This window comes from Euleptes europaea, chromosome 1, assembly GCF_029931775.1.
Source record: "Euleptes europaea isolate rEulEur1 chromosome 1, rEulEur1.hap1, whole genome shotgun sequence".
Classification (NCBI taxonomy): domain Eukaryota; kingdom Metazoa; phylum Chordata; class Lepidosauria; order Squamata; family Sphaerodactylidae; genus Euleptes; species Euleptes europaea.
Genome location: NC_079312.1, coordinates 129,531,230 through 129,551,814, shown reverse-complemented (window position 1 = coordinate 129,551,814; position 20,585 = coordinate 129,531,230). Strand labels below are relative to the sequence as shown.

The 20,585-nt window shown below is 45.6% G+C and overlaps 1 protein-coding gene across 1 annotated transcript in view; it reads left to right on the top strand.

Moving 5' to 3' along the window:
* Positions 1–19,411, top strand: part of NHERF1 (NHERF family PDZ scaffold protein 1) — a 69,444-nt gene extending 50,033 nt beyond the window's left edge. Inside the window, exons 3-7 of the mRNA XM_056848466.1 lie at positions 1,226–1,387; positions 3,280–3,433; positions 11,244–11,284; positions 17,014–17,112; positions 19,179–19,411. Coding sequence (XP_056704444.1) covers positions 1,226–1,387; positions 3,280–3,433; positions 11,244–11,284; positions 17,014–17,112; positions 19,179–19,346 — 624 coding nt within the window. The 3' untranslated portion in view covers positions 19,347–19,411. The remainder of the gene's footprint in view (positions 1–1,225; positions 1,388–3,279; positions 3,434–11,243; positions 11,285–17,013; positions 17,113–19,178) is intronic.
* The last annotated feature ends 1,174 nt before the right edge of the window (positions 19,412–20,585 follow it).

Sequence of the window (20,585 nt, the reverse complement as noted above, 5' to 3'; positions counted from 1 at the left end):
GCATGCTTTCATGTCTAGATCACTGCTTCTTAAACTGTGGGTCGTGACCCCATATGGGGTTGCGTTACTGAATGTGGGGGTAAAATTCGGCAACAGTAAAACCAAAGAATTGTTTTAAAATAAATTTCTTTATGACTTATTATCAGTAAATGTTTGGTTTGTATACCTATTTTATGTAACTATATACCCGGGGTGCGTAAAAATTTCTTGGATGAAAAGGGGTCGCGAGTGGAAAAAGTTTAAGAAACCCTGGTCTAGATAATATTCTTTGCTTGTTCCTTGCATCATTTATGTGTGACATATGGAGACATGTCCTCTAGTTATGAAAGTTTTCAGTGTATGCTAGGGGCTGAATGGTCTGACGGCTGTGAATATTCCATGTTATTATTTTTTAATCTATCCTTAGGCAATCCACATTTGGTACAGAGAAACATGGTTTATTCAATTTAAATTTGCCTAATCCTTAATTTGGATGCTTACATTTTTCATAACCAGTCTTAATTTTACTAGTCATGGAAGAAGCAAGGCCCCCGAAACCCTGCCTTCCTGCAACTACATGATCTTACTGTGCTAGCTTTTATACTGAAACAGCTGCACGTGTTGCTCACACATCTGAAGGATATAGTCACAGCCATGAGGGCCAGAAACTTGGTTGAAATTAAAATAGATTTTTCAGCTGCATTTGGTATCCTTTGAGACTTTCTGCATTTTCTCTTTGGCCTGCAGAATCTTGGTGCACGTACACAACATTGCCTGTGTGTGATTTGTCAGGGTGCAAAACACAGAAAAGAAATTTAGATGGTGAAAACAAGCCAGTAGCAGGGTCTCTGGGGTTTGCAATTCTGCTTTCTTTTTTTAGGAGGCGGAAAACATCAACACTGATAGAAAAGTGGGGATGGAAAGTCACTTCCATTCATGCAGTGATGGGGTACTACTTCCCTTTGCCAGATTTCCCATTCTTCGGGATTCAGCAGATATGGTGATATAAAGATTGCAATTTGTACAGCTTCTGTGCTAATTATTTTTGTGAACATGCCCCAGGTTATGAAGGATTGCAGACCCAGACTGATTCCATGTTAAGTAAGCGTTTGCTTCTAAATAGATGCTGATCCTCTTGCCCAGGTTCAGTATAGCTGACATGAAACTGATAGGGAAGGCTGACTAGACAGATGATGAAATAACCGTAAACCATCTTCTGAATGCTGTTTGTGATTCTCTGTTTTAGGATGAACTGCGACCTCGCCTCTGCCAGATGAAGAAGGGCCCCAATGGGTACGGGTTCAACCTCCATAGTGACAAGACCAAGCCAGGCCAGTTTATCCGAGCTGTAGATCCAGACTCGCCAGCTGAAGCTTCAGGATTGCGCCCGCAAGACCGTATTATTGAGGTATAAATGATGGAGTGCTTCAAGGGGCTAAGTATAGGGTGTGTGTAGCTGGATTTTGCCAACTCAAAAAATGCCCAGTATTTCATGGATCGGATTGGCAGGTATCGAATACTGTTCTTGCCTCTTTGACACAATTCCCAGTTCCGCTGTTACCAGTCCCAATAATATCTGGATCAGGCATCCTGTCTGGGAGGCAGGATCAGCTTGGGAGGTGCTCTCTCCCCATTGGTTGGTGGCATGTTGTCCCTTTAAACTTTAAAGGATCATTATTTTCTGAGAGGTAGACTTGGGCCCCTGTAGATTGGAGGCCAGGTCTTCCCATTGAGACCAATGGCCTTTTAAAGTTTAAAAGGCCAACATGCCATGAACTAGGTGGGGGTGGCAGGTATCCTGCCTGATAGTTTTAATTAAATATTGGGAGTATTCTGGAACAACTTTCCAAAATGTTACAATATGCGCAGTGTTTAATAGAAACGATAATCATGCCCTTCCTGTTAAAGAATTAAAATGATAATTTTGCTGGTGTGCGCCCCAAGCTGAATGAGTGATCATGTGCATACAAAACATCATCATTTGGTGGCATGAAAATAGAACATGCCGTTAAAAGACTTGGCAGAGTGAAATGACTGCAGCTTCAAATTTAGCACTAAAATCTTCTATCTCTCCCCCACCCCTCACTTTCATCTGGCAGCAAGATCTACTTGGCTGCTGTAGCAACTACCTGAAGAGCGAAACAGTTCCTTCTCCAGCTGCTGCTTGTTCAGGGCCTCTGTGAATGGATCCTCCTGAATGCTGTTTTTTATTATCATGGTGTTTTACAGAGTAATAAACAGACCAGTCCTAAAAGGCTTGAACTAGGGGGGACAAATGTATTAGTTGTCCTGGCACCAATTACAGCCAGATCTTTTCTGCTGGAGCTGTTCAGGGATTAGCAGTGAAGCCAGGAAAACCTCATTAAAATCAGATTTTCCTGAAGCGATTAGCACAGGATTGCACAAGCCAAGCTGCCAGGTGTGCATAGCCAGAGATGTGCATGGTCTAGATTACAGGCCTGCACCAGGCATGTGATATTGTGTACAGACTGAGAGGCTGTCAGGCAAGCTCACGTGCATAGATTTTAAATGCTGGAAGAAATTTCCCTTGTGTCTTATTTGCCATGGAAGATCTTTCCCTGCCCTACAACTCGAGAGCCTTTTAACTGGCAATGTTGAAGCATAATCTGTGACCAAGGCGTGGCTGAGAACAGCCATTGGTTATTAACGACAATTTGCTCATTGCTATTGGGCTTGACAATTTGGTAACCTGTGGCAAAAGATTTCAGCACTAGCCAGCTGAGTTCTGTGATCATTTTAGCAGTTGTAGAATCCACACACCCTGCACGGCTGCATTTGTTAATCTAGCACTGGGCAGACGTTCACAGCCTTATGGTAAGGATATAATGGGGAGGGGGAAGCACTATACCTGTCTCCTTTGAAGCACTATAGATGCCCAAGCTCCTTTGAGGAAGGGCAGGATCAAGATCCAAGAAATCATCGTAGAGAACTGGCACTGGTTGAGTTCTTGCCATGGTGGAAGAAAATTAGTGTATAAACGTGATAAGAAATAGTGATAATGTGATAAAACTCTAGGCATGACTGTGCTGTACGCTGCTAGACAATGGAAGGAAATGAGCCACAAACATGGGTGTATTCCAGGGTGCTTAACATAATGTGAAGTGACAAATAACTGTAACCACCCCGTGAGGTTGGTGAAAAGGGTTCCTGACAGTCATGGTGAAGAGTTACAGAAAAGTAGTGGCAGCCACAGCATGGCTTGGCAGTCATGTGACTAAGGTTCTCTTGGAAACTGCCTCTCCCTTTCTGTGGTCTCAAAGCATGTTATTGTCTTGGCAGGTGAATGGGCTGTCCATGGAAGGCAAGCAGCACTCTGACGTAGTCGCAGCCATAAAAGCTGGCGGAGACGAGACCAAGCTGTTGGTGGTGGATAGCCTAACGGATGATTTTTTTAAAAAGTGCAAAGTCCTTCCCTCAGAGGAGCATCTGACAGGTGAGGTGTGAGATTGTGGTGGTATCAGTTTTGTACACATTCCTCGCTGTAAGAATGTGGTGGTATCAGTTTTGTGCTATGTAATGGGTGTGTGGCAAGGTGTTTTGAAAATGAGACTGGCTTGGATGCTAATGTTCAAGATGATATTGTTTCTGGGTTAATGTTCTGTCAAATTGCCAGCTACTCATTCAGTATACGTTGCTGCAATTGTGGAGTATCTGAAGAACATACCAGGCCAGTCCAGCTGTAATTCTGGCTCCTGGGAAATCTTGGGTTGCAAACTGGAAGCTGGCCTTTAGAATGTATCCTCCTTCTATTCCCCTTCCTCTGCACATTAACCAAATTTTCCATATGAATGAAACTATGGTTTAAATCATGGTTATGACAGAATCTGGTTAGTATAGCAGCACACATGAACTCTAATCCATGATGAATAGTGGGTGTGCAGGGAGGGCAGTGTGTCCTCAAGGCATGCTCCCGTTTGGCAGGCCAGAATTTTCAGGGACTCAGTGTTGGGTGTCTTCCAGACCATAAATGTGCATTCAAAAAAGATGGAAGGTGACTTTCTTTTCTTCCTATTTGGGATCTTGAAGAGAGCTAGTGAGGAAATGAGTTATCAGCCATTATAGCCAGCTTATTTATGTGCTGTTGGGTAGTAGTGGTTGCTTTATAGGACAGAAGAGTTGACATTCCCACTCTATAGCCTACTTAAAAGTGAGGGAGGGGATATTAACATTGTTCGCTAGAAGGCTAGTTTGTAATGTAGCATTTGCTTGTAGTAAAAGTAGTCTGCAAACAATGCTGTTTAGTGTTTGTTAGGATACGTTACCTACAGCCATTTGAGTGGGTGACTTTGGGCCTACTCCCCATAAAGCCTTTGCAGGGGAGAAGCTAGCTGACCCATATTACATGGAATGTACATAAAGTTTACTGACAGGTCCTTCTAAGCAACATCTGTGTAGAAAAATCATTGTGACCAAGCTTCGTTCCTACCAGATGTTGTTCATGACAAGGAACTTGTCAAACGTGCTGCATGTGATTATATGCTTAATACAGACTTTGATCATTGGATCATCTAGACCAGCGGTTCCCAAACTGCTCCATGGAGCACTCAGTTCTCCGCAGAACATCTAGTGCTCTGTGAAGAGATTGGAAAGAAAAATACTACTGTCCTTTGGTTTAGTATGTAGGTGCTAGTTGAAAATTAGTGCTCTGTGATTACTTTCTCTCCTGAGAAGTGCTCCATGACTCAAAACGTTTGGGAACCACTGATCTAGACAATAGATGATTTTTATTATTGACTTCACTTATACCTCTTTCTCCTCAATGGGGACCCAAAGCCGCTTACATCGTTCTCCGTTCATCCATTTTACCCTAACAACAATCTTGTGAGGTAGATCACGATGGGTAGTCGTGTTTGTCTGTAGCAGTAGAAAAGAGCAAGAGTCCAGTAGCTCCTTAAAGACTAACAAAATGCCCCAACTACTAAACCACACTGGTGCTCTCAGTACTGTCCACCCTGACCACAACAGTTCTCCTACGTCTCAGGCTGATATCTTTCCCAGCCCAAGTACCGAAAATCTTTTACCTGGAGATTCTGGAGTCCTGCCTGAGAAGAGTGTGTTGTTCCAAGCAGCAATTGCTCCCCCACCCCGTTTCAGAGGCTCAGAACAGAGAAGGCATGCTAGAACAGCACTTCTTCTCTGGATGATATTTCTAAGCCATTAACCTGGCTTCTGGAGGGCAGACGCTCGAGTTCTATGTGTGTTCTATGTGTGGCTCCAAGGCTCTTGTTCCTCACTGTTTTCTCATTTGGCAGGGCCTGACATCCACTGTTTGTTAGCCATGCAAATGTAGACATGCAAATATGATCTCCTCTTGTAGGCTGGAACCGCAGAGCATGTTGCACACATGCCTGCTTTGTGCCCTGACTGGAGAGATCTGCACCTTTCCAGTTCTAGGTTGTTGTTGTTGTTTTTCCTCCTCTTGCCCCACTGACTTTGGGTGAAAATTTGCAGTAAAACCTCGTCAGCTGTTTCTTAGCTCTCCTGTTGTTTAAGAACCCCCTTCTCAACATCTCCGCAATTGAACCTCCTTCAGATTTTTGTACCTAACCCTTCTTAGAGGGAATGCCTCAGGGCAGAGGTTTCAAACATAACGCCCAGGGTCCGGATCCAGCCCCTCGAGAGCTCTTATCCGGCCCACGAGCCAGCCAAGGCAGCCACCCCCACCCCCAGTCCCGAGTTGTCAATGATCAAAGACTATTAAATTAAAGAAAATACTGTAAGAGTGTTATTGGTTAAGCATTTTTGTATTTTAAGTAAAAAAATAATATCATTAATTGGCTTTGCCTGTGTCTTCTATAAAGTTTGTATCTCCTGTCCCTGGCATTAATTTTTGTGGTACACGTGGCCAGGCTCGACGAAGTGACATTTATGTCATATCCTGCCCTTGTAACAAATGAGTTCAACACAACTTGCATTTCACATCTGACCGGGACTCACCTTCAAAATAGTGTGTGGGGGGGTGGCGGAGCAAATCGGATGTGGAGCACTGTGCAGCAGCAGGAGGGGCTTCAATCTTCCCTCCCTTCTGTCCTAGGGAGGGGCTTTCTCTCCCGCTGCCAGTTCCTTGTGTCTGCCCTAGGGAAGATCGAAGCCCCTCCTGCCACAGCACCATGCTGTGCGGCTGATGCTCCCCCCCCAACTGTTTTTGCAGGTGAGTCCCAATCAGACAGGAAACCCCCAACCTAACTCACATTCTGCGTCTCATGTAATGGGACCCTCCGAGTCTATCAAAAGGACTTGGGGCAGGAGACAGCTTTTGATGTGTCTAAAGAATGTGTCGTCTGCTAAGATTAATGCTAGTTACTAGAGTGCAAAGTGTGTTGGGTTTTCGGCTCACTTTCTCTTTTAAAAAAAAAACTTGCATCTACAGGTAGTTTGTTTTATGGGCCAATCCTAAGGCCATGGATTTATCTCTTAGGATAGCAGTGTTATTTTAATTCTTCTTCCGTTTGTTTCAATGGGAAATGCATTTCCAGCTTCATCGCTTCTTATCCAGTCACGATGCCATTCTCAGGGCTTGTACGCCCCTTTGACCCTTCCTTCCCGCTGTGGGTGGGGATCTCACTTGCAGAACTGGTCCAAGGTGGCCTGTTAAGTGAGTTTTTCCTGCTTTCCAGGATCCTCACCTGTGGAGGGGAGTGCAGTGTCCATTTTTAGACAAAAGCGGAGCACACAGGCAATGGACAGTGGCACTGTTTCCTCGGCCTTATGTTGCTGGGCTTGATTATTTCAGCACTTTTCTCCCAGTCCACATCAGGTACTGGAATTAGCCAGGCTGGGCAAAAACTCCTGGAATCAGAGTTCTGTGAGGTAACAATGGGAGGAGGTGAGTGTGTGTTTAAAAATAGGCCACCACTGCGTTTTAAAAAATATGAATGGGCAGATATGTGCCTAAATGTGAGGATAACTCAATTTGGCCTTGAACTAGCAGTTACCTTACTCTTCCCAGCTACCCTGCACCCTATTCCTCATCCAATTACCCTTCCTGTGGTTGCTCTTAAGATAAAGTTAACTATGTAGCTCTTTCCTCATCACCAATCTCTTGTGTCTGGTCTGCGCCCAGTCAACTCCTATTTGCTGTTGTCCTCCACATGAGTGGCCGACTCCAATCTGACCACTCTTACACATGAAGCCAGCTGGGTGACCTTGAGCCAGTCACAGCTCTTTCCGAACTCTCTCAGCCTCACCTACCTCACAAGGTGTCTGTTGTGGGGAGAGGAAGGGAAGGTGATGGTTACCTGGTTTGAGACTCCTTACGGTAGAGAAAATCTGGGTATAAAAACCAATTCTTCTTCTTCTCCCAGTCTGCACTGTTGTGATTTGCCTGCTTTCCAGACAGTACAAGCAAAATCTTTCTCTGTTCACTGAAAGTGTAACTTCTGTGACAGGGAGGGGGAGGAATGTACCCTCTGCCTCAACTGTCCCCTCTCTTTAGTCAGCAGCACTATCTGCATTCCAGATGGTACAAGCAGAATGCTTACTCAGTGTATGGAAAGTGGAAATGCTGTGGACACAAATAGTCTTCAGTAACATCTACAAACTGTTCCGTTAGGAAGATGCCTCAGTGTCGGTTACATTCAGTAAGTCCCCTCACTGTTCTGCTGCCCTTACCTCCTGCACTATGAAAAGAAAAGGTGCCAGAAGTACTCTTGTGTTTCTAACAATCAGATTTGGTATTCAAAGAACGAGGAGAGTTTGGATTTTACTAGTTAATATCCAAATGTGCACCCTTGCCAGATAGTTGAGGCTCAGAGACTGGTATTCAGCTGCCATGCCCTCTGAACTGGAGCCTGTGTGTGTTTGTGTGTGTGTGAAGTGCCGTCAAGTCACAGCTGACTTATGGCAACCCCATAGGGTTTTCAAGGCAAGAGAAGTCCAGAGGTGGTTTGCCATTGCCTGCCTCTGCGTGGGCTGAGAGAGTTCTGAGAGAACTGTGACTGACCCAAGGTCACCCAGCAGGCATCAAGTAGCAGGAGGGCCACAGATGGGAGATTCTTTTTAGAGTGAAAACGCTAGATGTGCACTGGGAGTCTTAAGCTGCACCAAACACATCATGCGAATGTGTGCTCAGTTCTGTAATAATTACCTCAATATTACTTCTCTTTTGATGCTAAACCTCCGTTTAACGAAACTTTCTGTTGTGTGTTTGTATTACTGAGTCTTGCCTAGAACGGGGAGTGATCCAGGAATTTATATTTTGTTCTCATTTCTTTATGGGGTTTATTGCTTTGTATTGAAGCTTGGCTCATCTGTAGTCAAGGTATGATATGGAGAGTGCATACAACATTTTGAATCATGGCCGGGAATGAGGGGAGGCAACAGAACAAGTAGTGTAAATGTGGCACATTGCATGTGTCAGTTTCCTAGCAACTTGGCCTTGGCAGCCTTGCCTTTTTCTTGTCTGCATAGTTCAGCTATTGCTGTACTGGGGAGTCCTGCGTGAGCAAACTTAATTAAACTTGTGGGTTACAATTTCTCTGTGTATTGCTTCTCAGTTTGGCTCCTTGTGACCATACGTCTGCCTTATTCTTTCTCAGCAGATGTATATCAACATCTACCTTGCAGGTCCAGAGAATATCTGCGTGAAACTAATGTGTTGTGTACACTCCAAGACTCCTGGGGTGAATTTAATGAATGGGTCCGTGGTTAAGTTAACCAGATTTTTGCATTGACATCTAAACTTGAGATCTGCCACCACATACTTAGGTCCTAGCTAAAGGGACCCATTTATCTGCATCCGTGAGTCATCTAAAATTTCTGATCGCTCTCCCAATTAATAATATCCAATGTGGGAACTAAGAGGTTAGAGATTTACGTTGGATTGGGGCTAGGGCTTCTGAACCTCCAAGGCAAAACTCAAGGTTTACAACGAGAAGGGGCTTCCCCCCGCCCGACCCCAGCACACATGTAAGGAAATGCAACACCCAAACGGAGTTCTGGGTAATTCTGTCCTAGTTTAGATGATGGCTGCGGAACTTGGTGTGATGTACTTGTTGTAGTGTTGACAGATGATATCAGTGTTGTTGTTTCCCATTGCACTGCCAAAGCAGGTTGTTATGGACAGGGTGGGAACCGTCAAAAGAGCTGATGCAAGGGCCTTAAAGTAATTTGTACTCATTAGGAGGTGACCTTAAGGTTCATTTGTCCCCTCCCCTAACATTTTCTTCATTTATAGTCACCTTTCTTCATTTATAGCCACTTTTCTGTGTCCAAATGCGTGCAAATAGACTCCCTGCATACCAGACTAAGGCCTTTTGTGCATGGCTGTTTCCCTTGCGGTCACCCCCCGATCACTTCGGGTCTTTGTTTTGTTTATGCATGCTGTTTCTGACCGTCAGAGGTCGCCTCTCTCTACCCCTGCCTTTCCCCACGGTTTGCCCACTAGCTGGAGATCTCCTGCTATTACAGCTGATCTCCAGCTGATAGAGATCAGTTCACCTAGGGCAGTGGTCGGCAAACTCAGTCAACAGAGCCAAATATCAACAGTACAATGATTGAGATTTCTTTTGAGAGCCAAGAGTTCCTGCCGTTAAAAAAGAACAACAACAACATAGCCCACATGTGCTCTTCATCCCCTCAAATGTTACACCCACCTCTCCATCTGATAACAGGTGCAACCAGAGAGGTGAGCGACTGGGTGGGGAATTTAGGGTGACCCGGCAACTGCACTCACCTTTCAAAACAAAAGCAGTCTTCCCAAACTGAAAACTATTCCCCTCGGCCGTTTTTTTGCCCTCCTCCTCGGCCTTCGCCCCCCTGGCCTTTTGTAGGCCTGGCTCTCGGATCCTCCCTCCCACCAGCCCTGCCTCCCGAGTCCTCATTAGGACCTGGCGGTGCACGCGCGTGCGGGGCGCGCCCTGCCGCTTCTTAGCTGGGCGTCGGGGCTGAGGCCGGCTGGCCGCGTTGCTTGGCCGCGGCCAATTTCCTCGGGTTCCTGCCGGCTCCTGGCTGAGCCGACGCGGGGTTCCTCCTTCTCCCCCCGACTGTTGAGGTAGGTGGGGCCTCGCTCTTCGGACCCGAGCCCTCCCAAGCGGCCGGCGGGGTTCCGTCGGCTCTCGGCTCCTGGGGAGAAAATGCGCCTCTTTGGGAAGGGGCCGCCGCCTGTTCCGCCTGGGATTCTGGTGTCCCTTCCCCCCTTTCCTTTCGAGGAGGCGTGAGCCTCCCGTCTGGGAGGGATGGTTACGTCCAAGCGGGGCCCGTCTCGTGACATACATGTGTGCGTGCTGGACAGGAAGAAACCGGGAAGTCGGGAGAAAATAGAAAAGTTTGCGCATGCGTGCCTGTTCACGTGGCGTTCTGAGCGCCAATGTTGGCGGGGTTGAAATCGTCTCCCTCTTGCCGCGTGACCCTTTTGCGCTCTCTTTCTCGTGCGCGCTGCAGCACACTGGGCTACCTCAGCCAGCTGGCACGCGCAAAAGGGGGGGAAAGGAAGCGCGCCAGGCGAGCGCTCTGGGACCCGCACTGGGTCATTTGTGGCAGAGCGGCACTCAAGGGGCCAAAGAGCCGCATGCGGCTCGCGAGCCGCAGTTTGCCGACCACTGACCTAGGGAAAATGGCCGCTTTGGAAATTGGACTCTATGGCATGGAATTCCCTCCCCTCCTCAAACCCCACCCTCCTCAGGCTCCGCCCCAAAAACCTCCTGCCAGTGGCAGAGGGACCTGGCAACCCTACTGATAGCACCTCTCAGTATAAGAGGGTGGTCTGATCTTAGCCTTTCTGGCCACAACCCCTGCAGCAGACTGACTACGACAAGAGTTGAATGTGGAATGTCGGGCATGGAAATCAGCAAAGTTGCTAAGCTACTGCATCTCCCCCTCCAGCACATTGATCCACCGTACCTTGGTGCCTTTTTGTACCTGCAGCCACATGCCAGCAGTTTCCCTGTGATGCTATTGCATGCAGCTGGTGGGTATATATTACTGCTCATATAGGTGTGGCATGTGCAAGCAGATGAGGGAAAGGAAAGCCCCCCCTCCCCATGGTCTTTATGATTGTTGTACATGTGTAGCAATCACATGGGATAGGGGTATGGAGAAGCAGCTGCAAGTGTGCATGAACTGGATATAAGCAGTCCCTTCTTTGGGGTGGGCTGGGGTGGTAGAGCTGGCACAATGGTAGAAGCAGCCTCACTTGTCCCAGTTCTGCAAGGAATATGCTAACTAATACAAGGAGAACTTAGAAAGGGGTTTGTATTTTTTAACAGCTTTGCTAACTGCCTGCTTTGTTTGGTTTTTCCCTTCAGGGTCCTTGCCAGAACCAGTTGCCAATGGCGATGTAGAAAAGGTAAAGATTATGCCAGAACATGTGTGGTCTTATTTTGTACAAAGGCTGCTTTTTATATGTTGCTGATTTGCTATACAGAAAGCACTTTTATGTAGGAAACTACCATGACAGTTGGGCAGACTGATTTGTGATAGTCCATACCTGTTGGGTGACCATGCACTGCTCACCTTTATGAATCCTCTGCACTGCCCTAACTGGATCTGCTTATGTTTCATACCGCAAATTAGATCTGATGGTACACCAATCCTATTCTACCCATCTATCTAAAGTACGGAATGGTCCTCACCCTCCCTTAATGGAATGATTTCATTGTTGTTTCTAACTGGTCTTTCTTTCATGGCATCTCCTCACTCCTACCTTTTCTGTTGCTTGCAACCTGAAACATAAGTATCTGCTGTGGTTGTATACCCCAATTTATACATTTATGCATGGGAGTCATTTATGCATGGGAGTTTTACCTGAGGTTCGTCACTCTGGACCCACACTTTCCAGTTGGGAATCTCTGCACCAGCAGTCTCCAAGTTCAAATCAAGTCCCGCCCCTTTAAATGCTACGTTGTAATTTGCTTACTTCGCAGTGCTCACTATAAGAGAACCCCCCCAAAAAAACACAATGCCGCATAAAAATGCATTTTAAGAACAAAAAAATTGGAGCAATCTAAAAGGAAAGGTGGGGGGGGGGAGAAATCCAAGCCTCGGTTTTAAAAAGCCTTTCTTTTGCTCAGAAAGAGCTCCGAGAAAGCAGGAAGCAGGAACTATTTGAATCCCTGCCTCTTCACATGCTGCTTTGTGATTGGCTGTGAGAGAAAGCCAGCTTCTGTTTTCCCTGATTTGCCTTCTGCATGGAGATTTCAGCCGGGCTGAGATCAGGGGAGAGGGAAGAGTCGATTTAACAGGAATAGGAAGACCCAGACATTGCAAGGGCTGGCGGTGAGGTCGTTTCTAATGGACGGAAAACTCGTGCAGAACTCCAAGGAACAACCGAGTAAGACAAGGGGGTGAACATGAGTCCAAGTACCCGTGCATAAATGACCAATGTATCTGTTGATGTGAGCTTTGACTCAAGAAGGCTTCTGCTGGAATAGCAAGGTACAAGTCCAGTAGCATCTTAAAGACCAACCACATTTCCAGGGGATAAAACTTGGATATCTCTAAGGTGCTATTGGACTTGAATCTTGCTCCTCTACTGAAGAACAACACAGCTACCCACCAGAAACTTATGCTGAAATAAACTTCTGTAAGCCTTTAGAGTATCCCTGGACTTCTGTATAACTTGGCTGTGTGTACTTTTTAAGCATGTAAGCTGCTTATGGTGAAATCTTTCCCTGTACAGCAGCCCTTCTGTGTAAGAAATGCATGATGTTTAAAGCCGCTCTGAGTTGTGTGGCATCTGCCCCAAGCTAGGGAGGTGGGGTGGGGTGAGCATCTTGCTGCCTCTTCTGATTTGTGCTGTAGAGCAAAGCCAACCTCTTGGGGAGGAGACGGGGGTGGGTGGGCCTCCGAGGCATGTCACTCAATGGCCTGGCCTGCCTCTTATCTTGGAACAGAGTAGCTCATTCTTCAGCCTGTGGGTGGAAACCCACAGTCAGGGCTGCTGTTCCAAAAGGCCACGTTACTTCCAGTCTGCTTTGAAAACACAAAACCTAATTAAGCACCAAAAGGGAAGCCTCATTAGAAGCTGAAAAGGAGGGCAGGGCAGCAATTTTAATATCCATTAGGGGACAGAACGAGGATGTTCCCAGACTAAAGATAAACTCAGTGAATATAGTCAACTCCTTTCTTCGGCATCGGTCTGCTTTGTGTATTGATGATTATTAGCCAGGGTGGCCAAGATGCTGGGATTTCACGACACAAGGTGATGAATCCCACTTCCACAGCACAAGACAATGAATGCTGTCAGAATTGGAGACAAGGTTCTAGCACATGTGAAAGTGAGAAGCAGCAGCTGTGAAAAGCCACAGATAGGTCTGAACTTGGGCTCTGGTTGTCGGGGTGGGGGTTGGGCGAGGGAGAGCAGTGTTCCTTCCTTGTCCCGAGCTGATTACTCTTAATAAGCCAAGAGTGTCTATTTTGTAGAGTACCAAACTTCTCTTTTGTCTGCATTCAGACATAATAAAACATTGGTTTTGTTTTGTAATGGGCACAATCCTGGTTATTGGTCATGCTTATGAGCCCCCCCCCCTCACACATGCACACTATGTTTTAAGATACCTTGGTTATGGAAGTCTTTGATCCAACTCCCAGTTGGTCAGGTGTGAATGAGGAGAATAGGAGTTTGTTTTTTTCACTCAAACCAGAATTCTGATCTAACTCGTGTTTGCCCAAGTGATTGCATTCAGATGTAGCAACAGATTGGGAGGTCAATCAAAGATTTCCAGGAACAAGAAATTATCAGTCATGCTTCACATGTAATAGGAGAAAGCATGCAGCTGCAACTATTAGCCAGGTTAGTACCTGAGTGGAGATTTTTGAGTGTCAGTGAGAAATTAGCTTTCTTCTAAAATTGATGAACATATGAAGCTGCCTTATACTGAATCAGACCCTTGGTCCATCAAAGTGAGTACTGTCCACTCAGACCAGCAGTGGCTCTCCAGGGCCTCAAGTAGAGGTCTTTCACTTGCCTAGTTCCTTTAACTGGAGATGCCGAGGATTGAACCTGCCACTGAGCCACAGCCCCCTCCCAATTATTGATGAATTGGGAGAACTCTTTATCTTGTGTCCTTACTCATGTCTTTCAAATGTCTGGTGTGGCAAGGGCAAGCCTGTCTTCCCAAAGTCCTTCTCAGCCCTTTCAATGTAATGTGCATTTAGTTTGAATTTTAAACTTTCAATTGAAAATCAAATGCAAGAGGCCAGGAATGCTTATTTTTCTCCAGAAATCAATGCTTTAATTCTTTGCTCGGCAAAAAAACCAAAACAACAACCTGTGATTAGCCGCTTATGCTAATTCAGCATTTGCTTATCAGCTTTCCCTGTTGCGTGCCACATTGTAAGTGCCATCTGCACTACAATAATGGTGTCTGCTGGTTGACTTGTGGCAATCTGATTGTCAGGGGCTTGCTGATGGGAAAGCATTTTGCCTAATTTTACTAATTGCCAGTTTCAGAGTTCAATTCAAGATGGTTGTTACAGCCTTTAAAACCATTCAAAGCCTGGGGTCCCCCATATCTGAAGAACCATCTTCCCCAAGCACAAATTATCTTCTTCTAGATGCCACCTTCTAGTTATTCCCAGTTTGTCTGCTCAAGAATGCTTATAGGGAGGAAACTTTTGGGGGGAATGGAATTGCCAAATTTTTCCACCCTTCCTGTGGTTGCTCTTGGTCTACTCCAACCCAAATTGGTTAGATTACATCTTTCCATTTCTATCTCGGGTGCGTTCCACATGGGAACAGGCTTAAGTGGTTTCCCCATTGGCAGTAGTGCAACAGCAATAGGGCTTCCACGCGTCAGGTTTCCCCACAGTTTTCCTGCCACTGATGGCAGTGGCCTTCCCCCCGCTTCCCTGGGGATTTTTCAGTCTTCCAAAACAGGCAACTGAATATTGTAGTAGCAATGTCTGTAACAGGTTGTCTGAATTCCCACTTCTAATTTTTTTTTAAAAAGATAGCTCTTTTCATTGTAACAATATGCCTTCCCTCTTGTATCTTTACAATAAAAGGGGCTAGAGACTTTTTTTAATGCAAGCTGGGAGTTGAGGGAACCTAACGTTACACAGATCGTTATATTGCTATGATGATACTCAGTTTCTGTTTTTAAAAGCCCCCTGTGGCAGGGGGAGGAAATGGTGACTGCAGGATCAGCGGCAGGGAAAATAGCCATCATGTGGGTGGGAAGAGCCAAACTTTCCCACCCGCAGGGCAGCCATCCAGGCTTTACTGCAATCTTTCCTAAAGCTTTGCAACAAACCAGGTTTAAGAAAGAAAGAGAAAAACCATGGAATCCCTGAAAGTGCATAAATGATGCTGTGAGGAAGAAGACAAAGGTCACTTATGCATGGTCGGTTTAGCCTCCTTCATTCCCTGTTTCAGCCAGGATCAAACTAACCCGGGTTGGGGGAAACTGTATGCATTGGCTGGAATGATCAGGGGTAAAACCCTGTGCTAATGGAGGCATGAATCGAAAAGCAGTCTCCCAAGTTCAAATCAAGTCCCACCCCTTTAATTGCTGCTCTGTGATTGGCTCACCTCATGAGAGAACATTTCCTTCCCCCCAGACCCAACTGCCGCATAAAAAAGCATTTTAAGAACAAAAAACGGAGCCATTTGAAAGAGTGGGAAGCGGGCGAAATCCAAGCCTCCTTTTAAAAAAACCTTTCTTTCTTTCCGAAAGAGCTCCCAGGAAGCACTTGAATCCCTCCCTTCCTCTTTACACACTTCTTCATGATTGGCTGTGAGAGATGCCAATCTTCAATGCTTCCCTTATATGGCTATCAGCAAACAGAACAGAAGAGGGGTTTGGAAAGGGGGGGAGGGAAACTCAACGCGAGGCCGGCATATGCACGCTCTTTCAATCTGGTTTGAGCCAGGAAAGGCGATTTGACTCGGGTAAGAAGAGGAATGGGAAAAGCCGAGTTCGTTTAAGGTTGAAACGGGGTTGAGCCGGAAAGGAATGAGGTCACGTGCATTTTCAAAAACTTGGTCCTGGCTGAAACAGGGAATGAAGGAGGCTAAACCGACCATGCATAAGTGACCAAAAACTGCACTTCCTAACAGTGTTGAATCCAGGGCAGATAAATCACATGGAAATGACCCCTGTGGACTGAACTGAACATTTGTAGGGATTGAAATTGTCTTCTTTGTCTGACATTTCGTGACTTTGTCTGCGTATTGCCGGAGGTGAGTTTCTTTTGTAAGCTGCAAAAAACTGAGGAACCTGAAGTGGCCTAGAGAACTAGAGAATTGTACAATATGTGAATTGTGTTTGTAGTAACTATGTAAGAGAGTTGTTAGCATTTTGAGGCAATAAGGGGGAGCTAAAACAATTGAAACTTTGCCTCAAAAAGCATGCTGCCTTGTGAAGCCTCAATTTGCCTCTGGGTTATGCAGGTAAGAAAGGGAATGTTTAACCCTTAAACTTCCATTCATTTTCACTATTCCAAACAAGTTCCCTGCTTTGCTGTTAGCAGTTTTAAAGGATGAAAGAAGTGTCCTTTTCAAATGTTTATTTTCTGTCTTTAAAATGCCAGCAAAAAAGCAGAGAGCCTAATTTTGAGCTAGAAAAGTTAAGTGGAGATTGAAGGGTTAAACACCCTCTCCCTTCTTTGCATAACCCTGAGGCAAACTGAGGCTGCCTGAACCTGTAGTTCTCATTTTATGGGCAGAATGAGATTCATGACCTATCTTGTCTGTTTGAGCTCTCAGTGACTATATTGTAAAAATGCAAATTCCTGACTGAAAAGTTAGGCTGCCTACTGAGTTCACGGCAGAGCTAAATGACACTCTCAAACTCCGTACCCCCCCTACTGTCCCTGCATCTGCACTGTGATGGTAATCATTTCCTGCCTTACAGAGTCACTATAAGGATTACTGAGATGATTTATATGAAGTGCTCCACTGCATTATGAGCATATATCATTAACGATGTTCTTATCCTCACTCCTTAACAAAGATGTAGGAGTGTGTCTCCACAAAATGTGTGAGCTGGCCAGAATGGGAAGAATGGCTGTACCTCCATTTCTGCTAAGTATCTGTATGGCACTTAAGTTTCATGTTTCGGTCTCTCTTTCCAGGAGAACAGCAAAGATGAACAGCGGGAGCATGTCTATGAAAGTCCTCCTACCCCTGAGCACTTGTCTGCTTCCCCCACTGTGAATGAAACTCACCATGAGGTATGAGAAACAACCTGGGTACCAGACGGATGGTATAGGGAGGCCGAGTGCCCTGTGCATAAGTGTTACATGGAGTGGCGAGTGGATGTTGCCCAAGAAAGGCCAAGTAGATCTTATTGTTCTGTCCCCTTTTTGACAACATAAAGCAATCAAAGCTTTGCCAAACCTTTTGCTGTCCTGCAAAGGGGGGGGGAAGTAAATGAGATTTGATGCTGAGTCCCTAGAATAAATTTCAGGTTCTTAATTGAAGCTGAATTGGGCATCATTCCTGAGATGGTGAATACCTGGACCTGGTTCCAGAGATGTCGGATGCTAATTACTTCCCTCACAAGAACTGCGAACAATCCAGCCCATTTGAAAATGGTTCCACTTAAGACCTGAACCATTGAGGGCTATTGTTTGCCTAGAATTGCCTAGGAGACTTTCATGGCACAAAGCAACTGGCAATCTTCATTGGATTCTGTGAATGTTCTGGAAAATGTCTTGCGTATGTAGCCAAGATCTGTGGCTCTTCTGGGCAAGGCAAAAAGTGAATAGGATTAGGTGCAAGAGCCCATGTTGGAAGTCATTGTGCTATACAGGCCTTTTTGTCTGGGTAGTGTCATAATTCACAGGTTGAGACATGCACAGTACAGCTGTTGTGGGGTAGAGGTGAGCAGAGTAGAAGGGAGTAGCAAGCCTTAATACACACAGTGTTGCAATTATGTCTCTGGAGAAAACCCTCCCTTTACACAAGATGCCAGTTAACAGGAGAAAAAAGGTTCTTCAGTGTCAACTCTTTGTGGGATCAAACTTAGTTACCAGTCTGTGACCTCAGTACCTTGTTAGGATTAATGAAAATGAACATAAACACTATCCTGAGCATTCACAGTCAAAGTTGTAAACAACCAGAAACGTTTAGTGTTCCTAAAGGTTCACTGACCATAAAAAGTGCTTACAGATCTTTCCACCTTCTCCCTTTCCCCAGAAATTTCCTGGCACCCATGTGAAGAAAAAAGTTCAGCTTGAGAGGCTGCAATGAAGAGAAGAAACTGGGCAAAATTACCCCCATCTTCCTCTTCCACCAGTGGAGCTTCTGCTGGCACAGGAGTGAAGCGGGGGTGATTTGGCTCATTCTTCCGGCTGCATGGCTTTATTCACATGGGTCCCACAACCTTCAACATTAAGTTTCTAGGGGTCTTGAGGAGAGGGTTGCTCAGAGAAGTGGGAGGCAGGAGAGACTGATGTCCATGTACCCCTTCCCCATGTGTTTCATAGTATCCAACTCTGCATTTTATTATAACTCCTAGGATGCCAAACACTTGTACTAGGAACCTTAATCCCCAGGACAGGAGAGGCACTGGGGAGGAGGGCAGTCCTGCCTGTGGACTCTGATCTGGAGAGCTGGGGTTTGATTCCCCACTCCTCCACATGAGCGGCGGATGCTAATCAGGTGAACCGGGTTGGTTTTCCCACATGAAGCCAGCTTGGGTTAGTCACAGCTCTCTTAGAGCTCTCTCAGCCCCACCTACCTCACAGGGTGTCTTTTGTGGGCAGGGGAAGGGAAGGTGATTGTAAGCCGCTGTGATTCTTCCTTAAGTGGTAGAGAAAGTCGGCATATAAAAACCAACTCTTCTTCTATGGGCAGGGCCAGTCAGGTCCACCTGCTGTAGCAGAAGCTTGTATCTTCGCTTGGGATGAGCGGCTGAAAGCTTTAGGAACCCCTGATGGTTCCAGTGACATCAGGAGTACCATAGGGTTCTGAATTGCATGAGTGCGCAAAATCAGGCTGGAGATAATCATAGCTAATCTGAAAACCCCTCCCCAGAAAGATTTCCCATAGCCATTTCTAATGATAACACAATAATTCCAGTCAGAACAAATTGTGCAAGAGACTTGCCTGGCCTGTCAAATTACATCAATATAGACATGTTTCTTTGCCCATCCAAATCCTGTGCCTAGAATATGTCTAGCCCTGGACTGTGGCCTTGGGCTAGGCATGGAGGCAGGAGAACAGATGGAGCTTGGGGAGGATAGCATGTTTGCTGTGAACTCTAGTCTTATTTTCTGTCCTGTCATTCTTGCAGCTCAACTCTCAGGAGAAGGTAGAGAAACGCAGCTCTATATCCGACCCAGTGCTTGATTTGGACATCCCTCTGGCGGTGGCCAAGGAACGTGCCCACCAGAAGCGCACCAGCAAAAAGGCACCTCAGATGGACTGGAGCAAGAAAAACGAACTTTTCAGTAATCTCTGAAGTGTCTCATCCCCAAGCTGGGAGGAGAAGTGGGGGCAATACCATAAAATATGACCTGATCTTCCTTGACTCTAGCTGTCAGCCTCCAGTTTCTTGGGGATTCTTCCCTCTCCTCCTCTACCCCTTCCCCCCCCCCCCTTAGCCTGGGGATGCACAATCTTCTCTATCCTGTGTAATCTGAAGGAAAACCAATGGCATGATGACTGCGCCTGTACAATTTTGGGGAATTTAAGAGAATGGGGAGACATTTTTATACACTGTCTATAAATAATTTAGTGGGTTTCATGTGAGTGTGTGGCGAAGGGTTGGGCTGATCTGTGAAGCTGAAACCAGTATGGGGCCTGTGTAGATTGCTGTCCACATCACTCCCCTCCTCCCCCATACAACAATATTTTTAGTGAAAACTTGTGTTCTGGCCAAGGTTTGAAGGTACCAAACTTAAGGCACCTAAATTGATATTAATTTGCTTAGTACTCCTTAAAGAGCATCAGCTTCAAGAGTGTCTAAAGCTGGACACCTAAAATAGTCAAAGTTGTTGCTCTCAGCTGACTCATGCTGACAGAAATACACCTGATTGTTTGAGGGTCTATAGCATTAGGATAGCATGTAGGATTTAAAAAAGATTGGTTCCCTGATCTCCTTTTTGAGAGCCAATAGACTTCCTTTTCCATGAAGTTGCATTTTCTTCTGATTAGAAATTCCATCCCTAACACTCCAATCTTTTTATCACTTTCCTGGATAATCATTCGTTAGAAGAGATTGAAAGTGATAGTAAGGTACTCATTCATGTGACAACAAGACTTGTGTTGCCTCACTTAGGCTTCAAATATTTCTGTCACACTCAAGGTCTGAGGCAGGAAGGAAGCTTCAGAAACAGTCTTGGCTATAGGCAGGTGGGGGTTTTGTTCTTCTGACTAGGAAAGCTTGAATGTTCAGGCCTAGCTGTAAACAGCCAAGTGTATTGCCACAGAGCTTGTGCTCATCCAGGGTTTTCAGTAATAATGCTCAATTAACAGTTTATGTAAAAACTGTTTCAATTTCTGAAATGAGATGTTTTCTAATCGCGGTCCTGCTTCCCTCTCCCTTTTGTCTACGTATGTCGTGGAAATTATTCTTCTCCGTGAATGTTTTATTTTCTTGATTTAATGTTTGTACTGTCAAATGCGAGAAGAAGAAAAAATCTGTTTACTAGAAGGAAAAAATTGCATTGACTGAGTGTGTGTGTATTCATTTGATGTC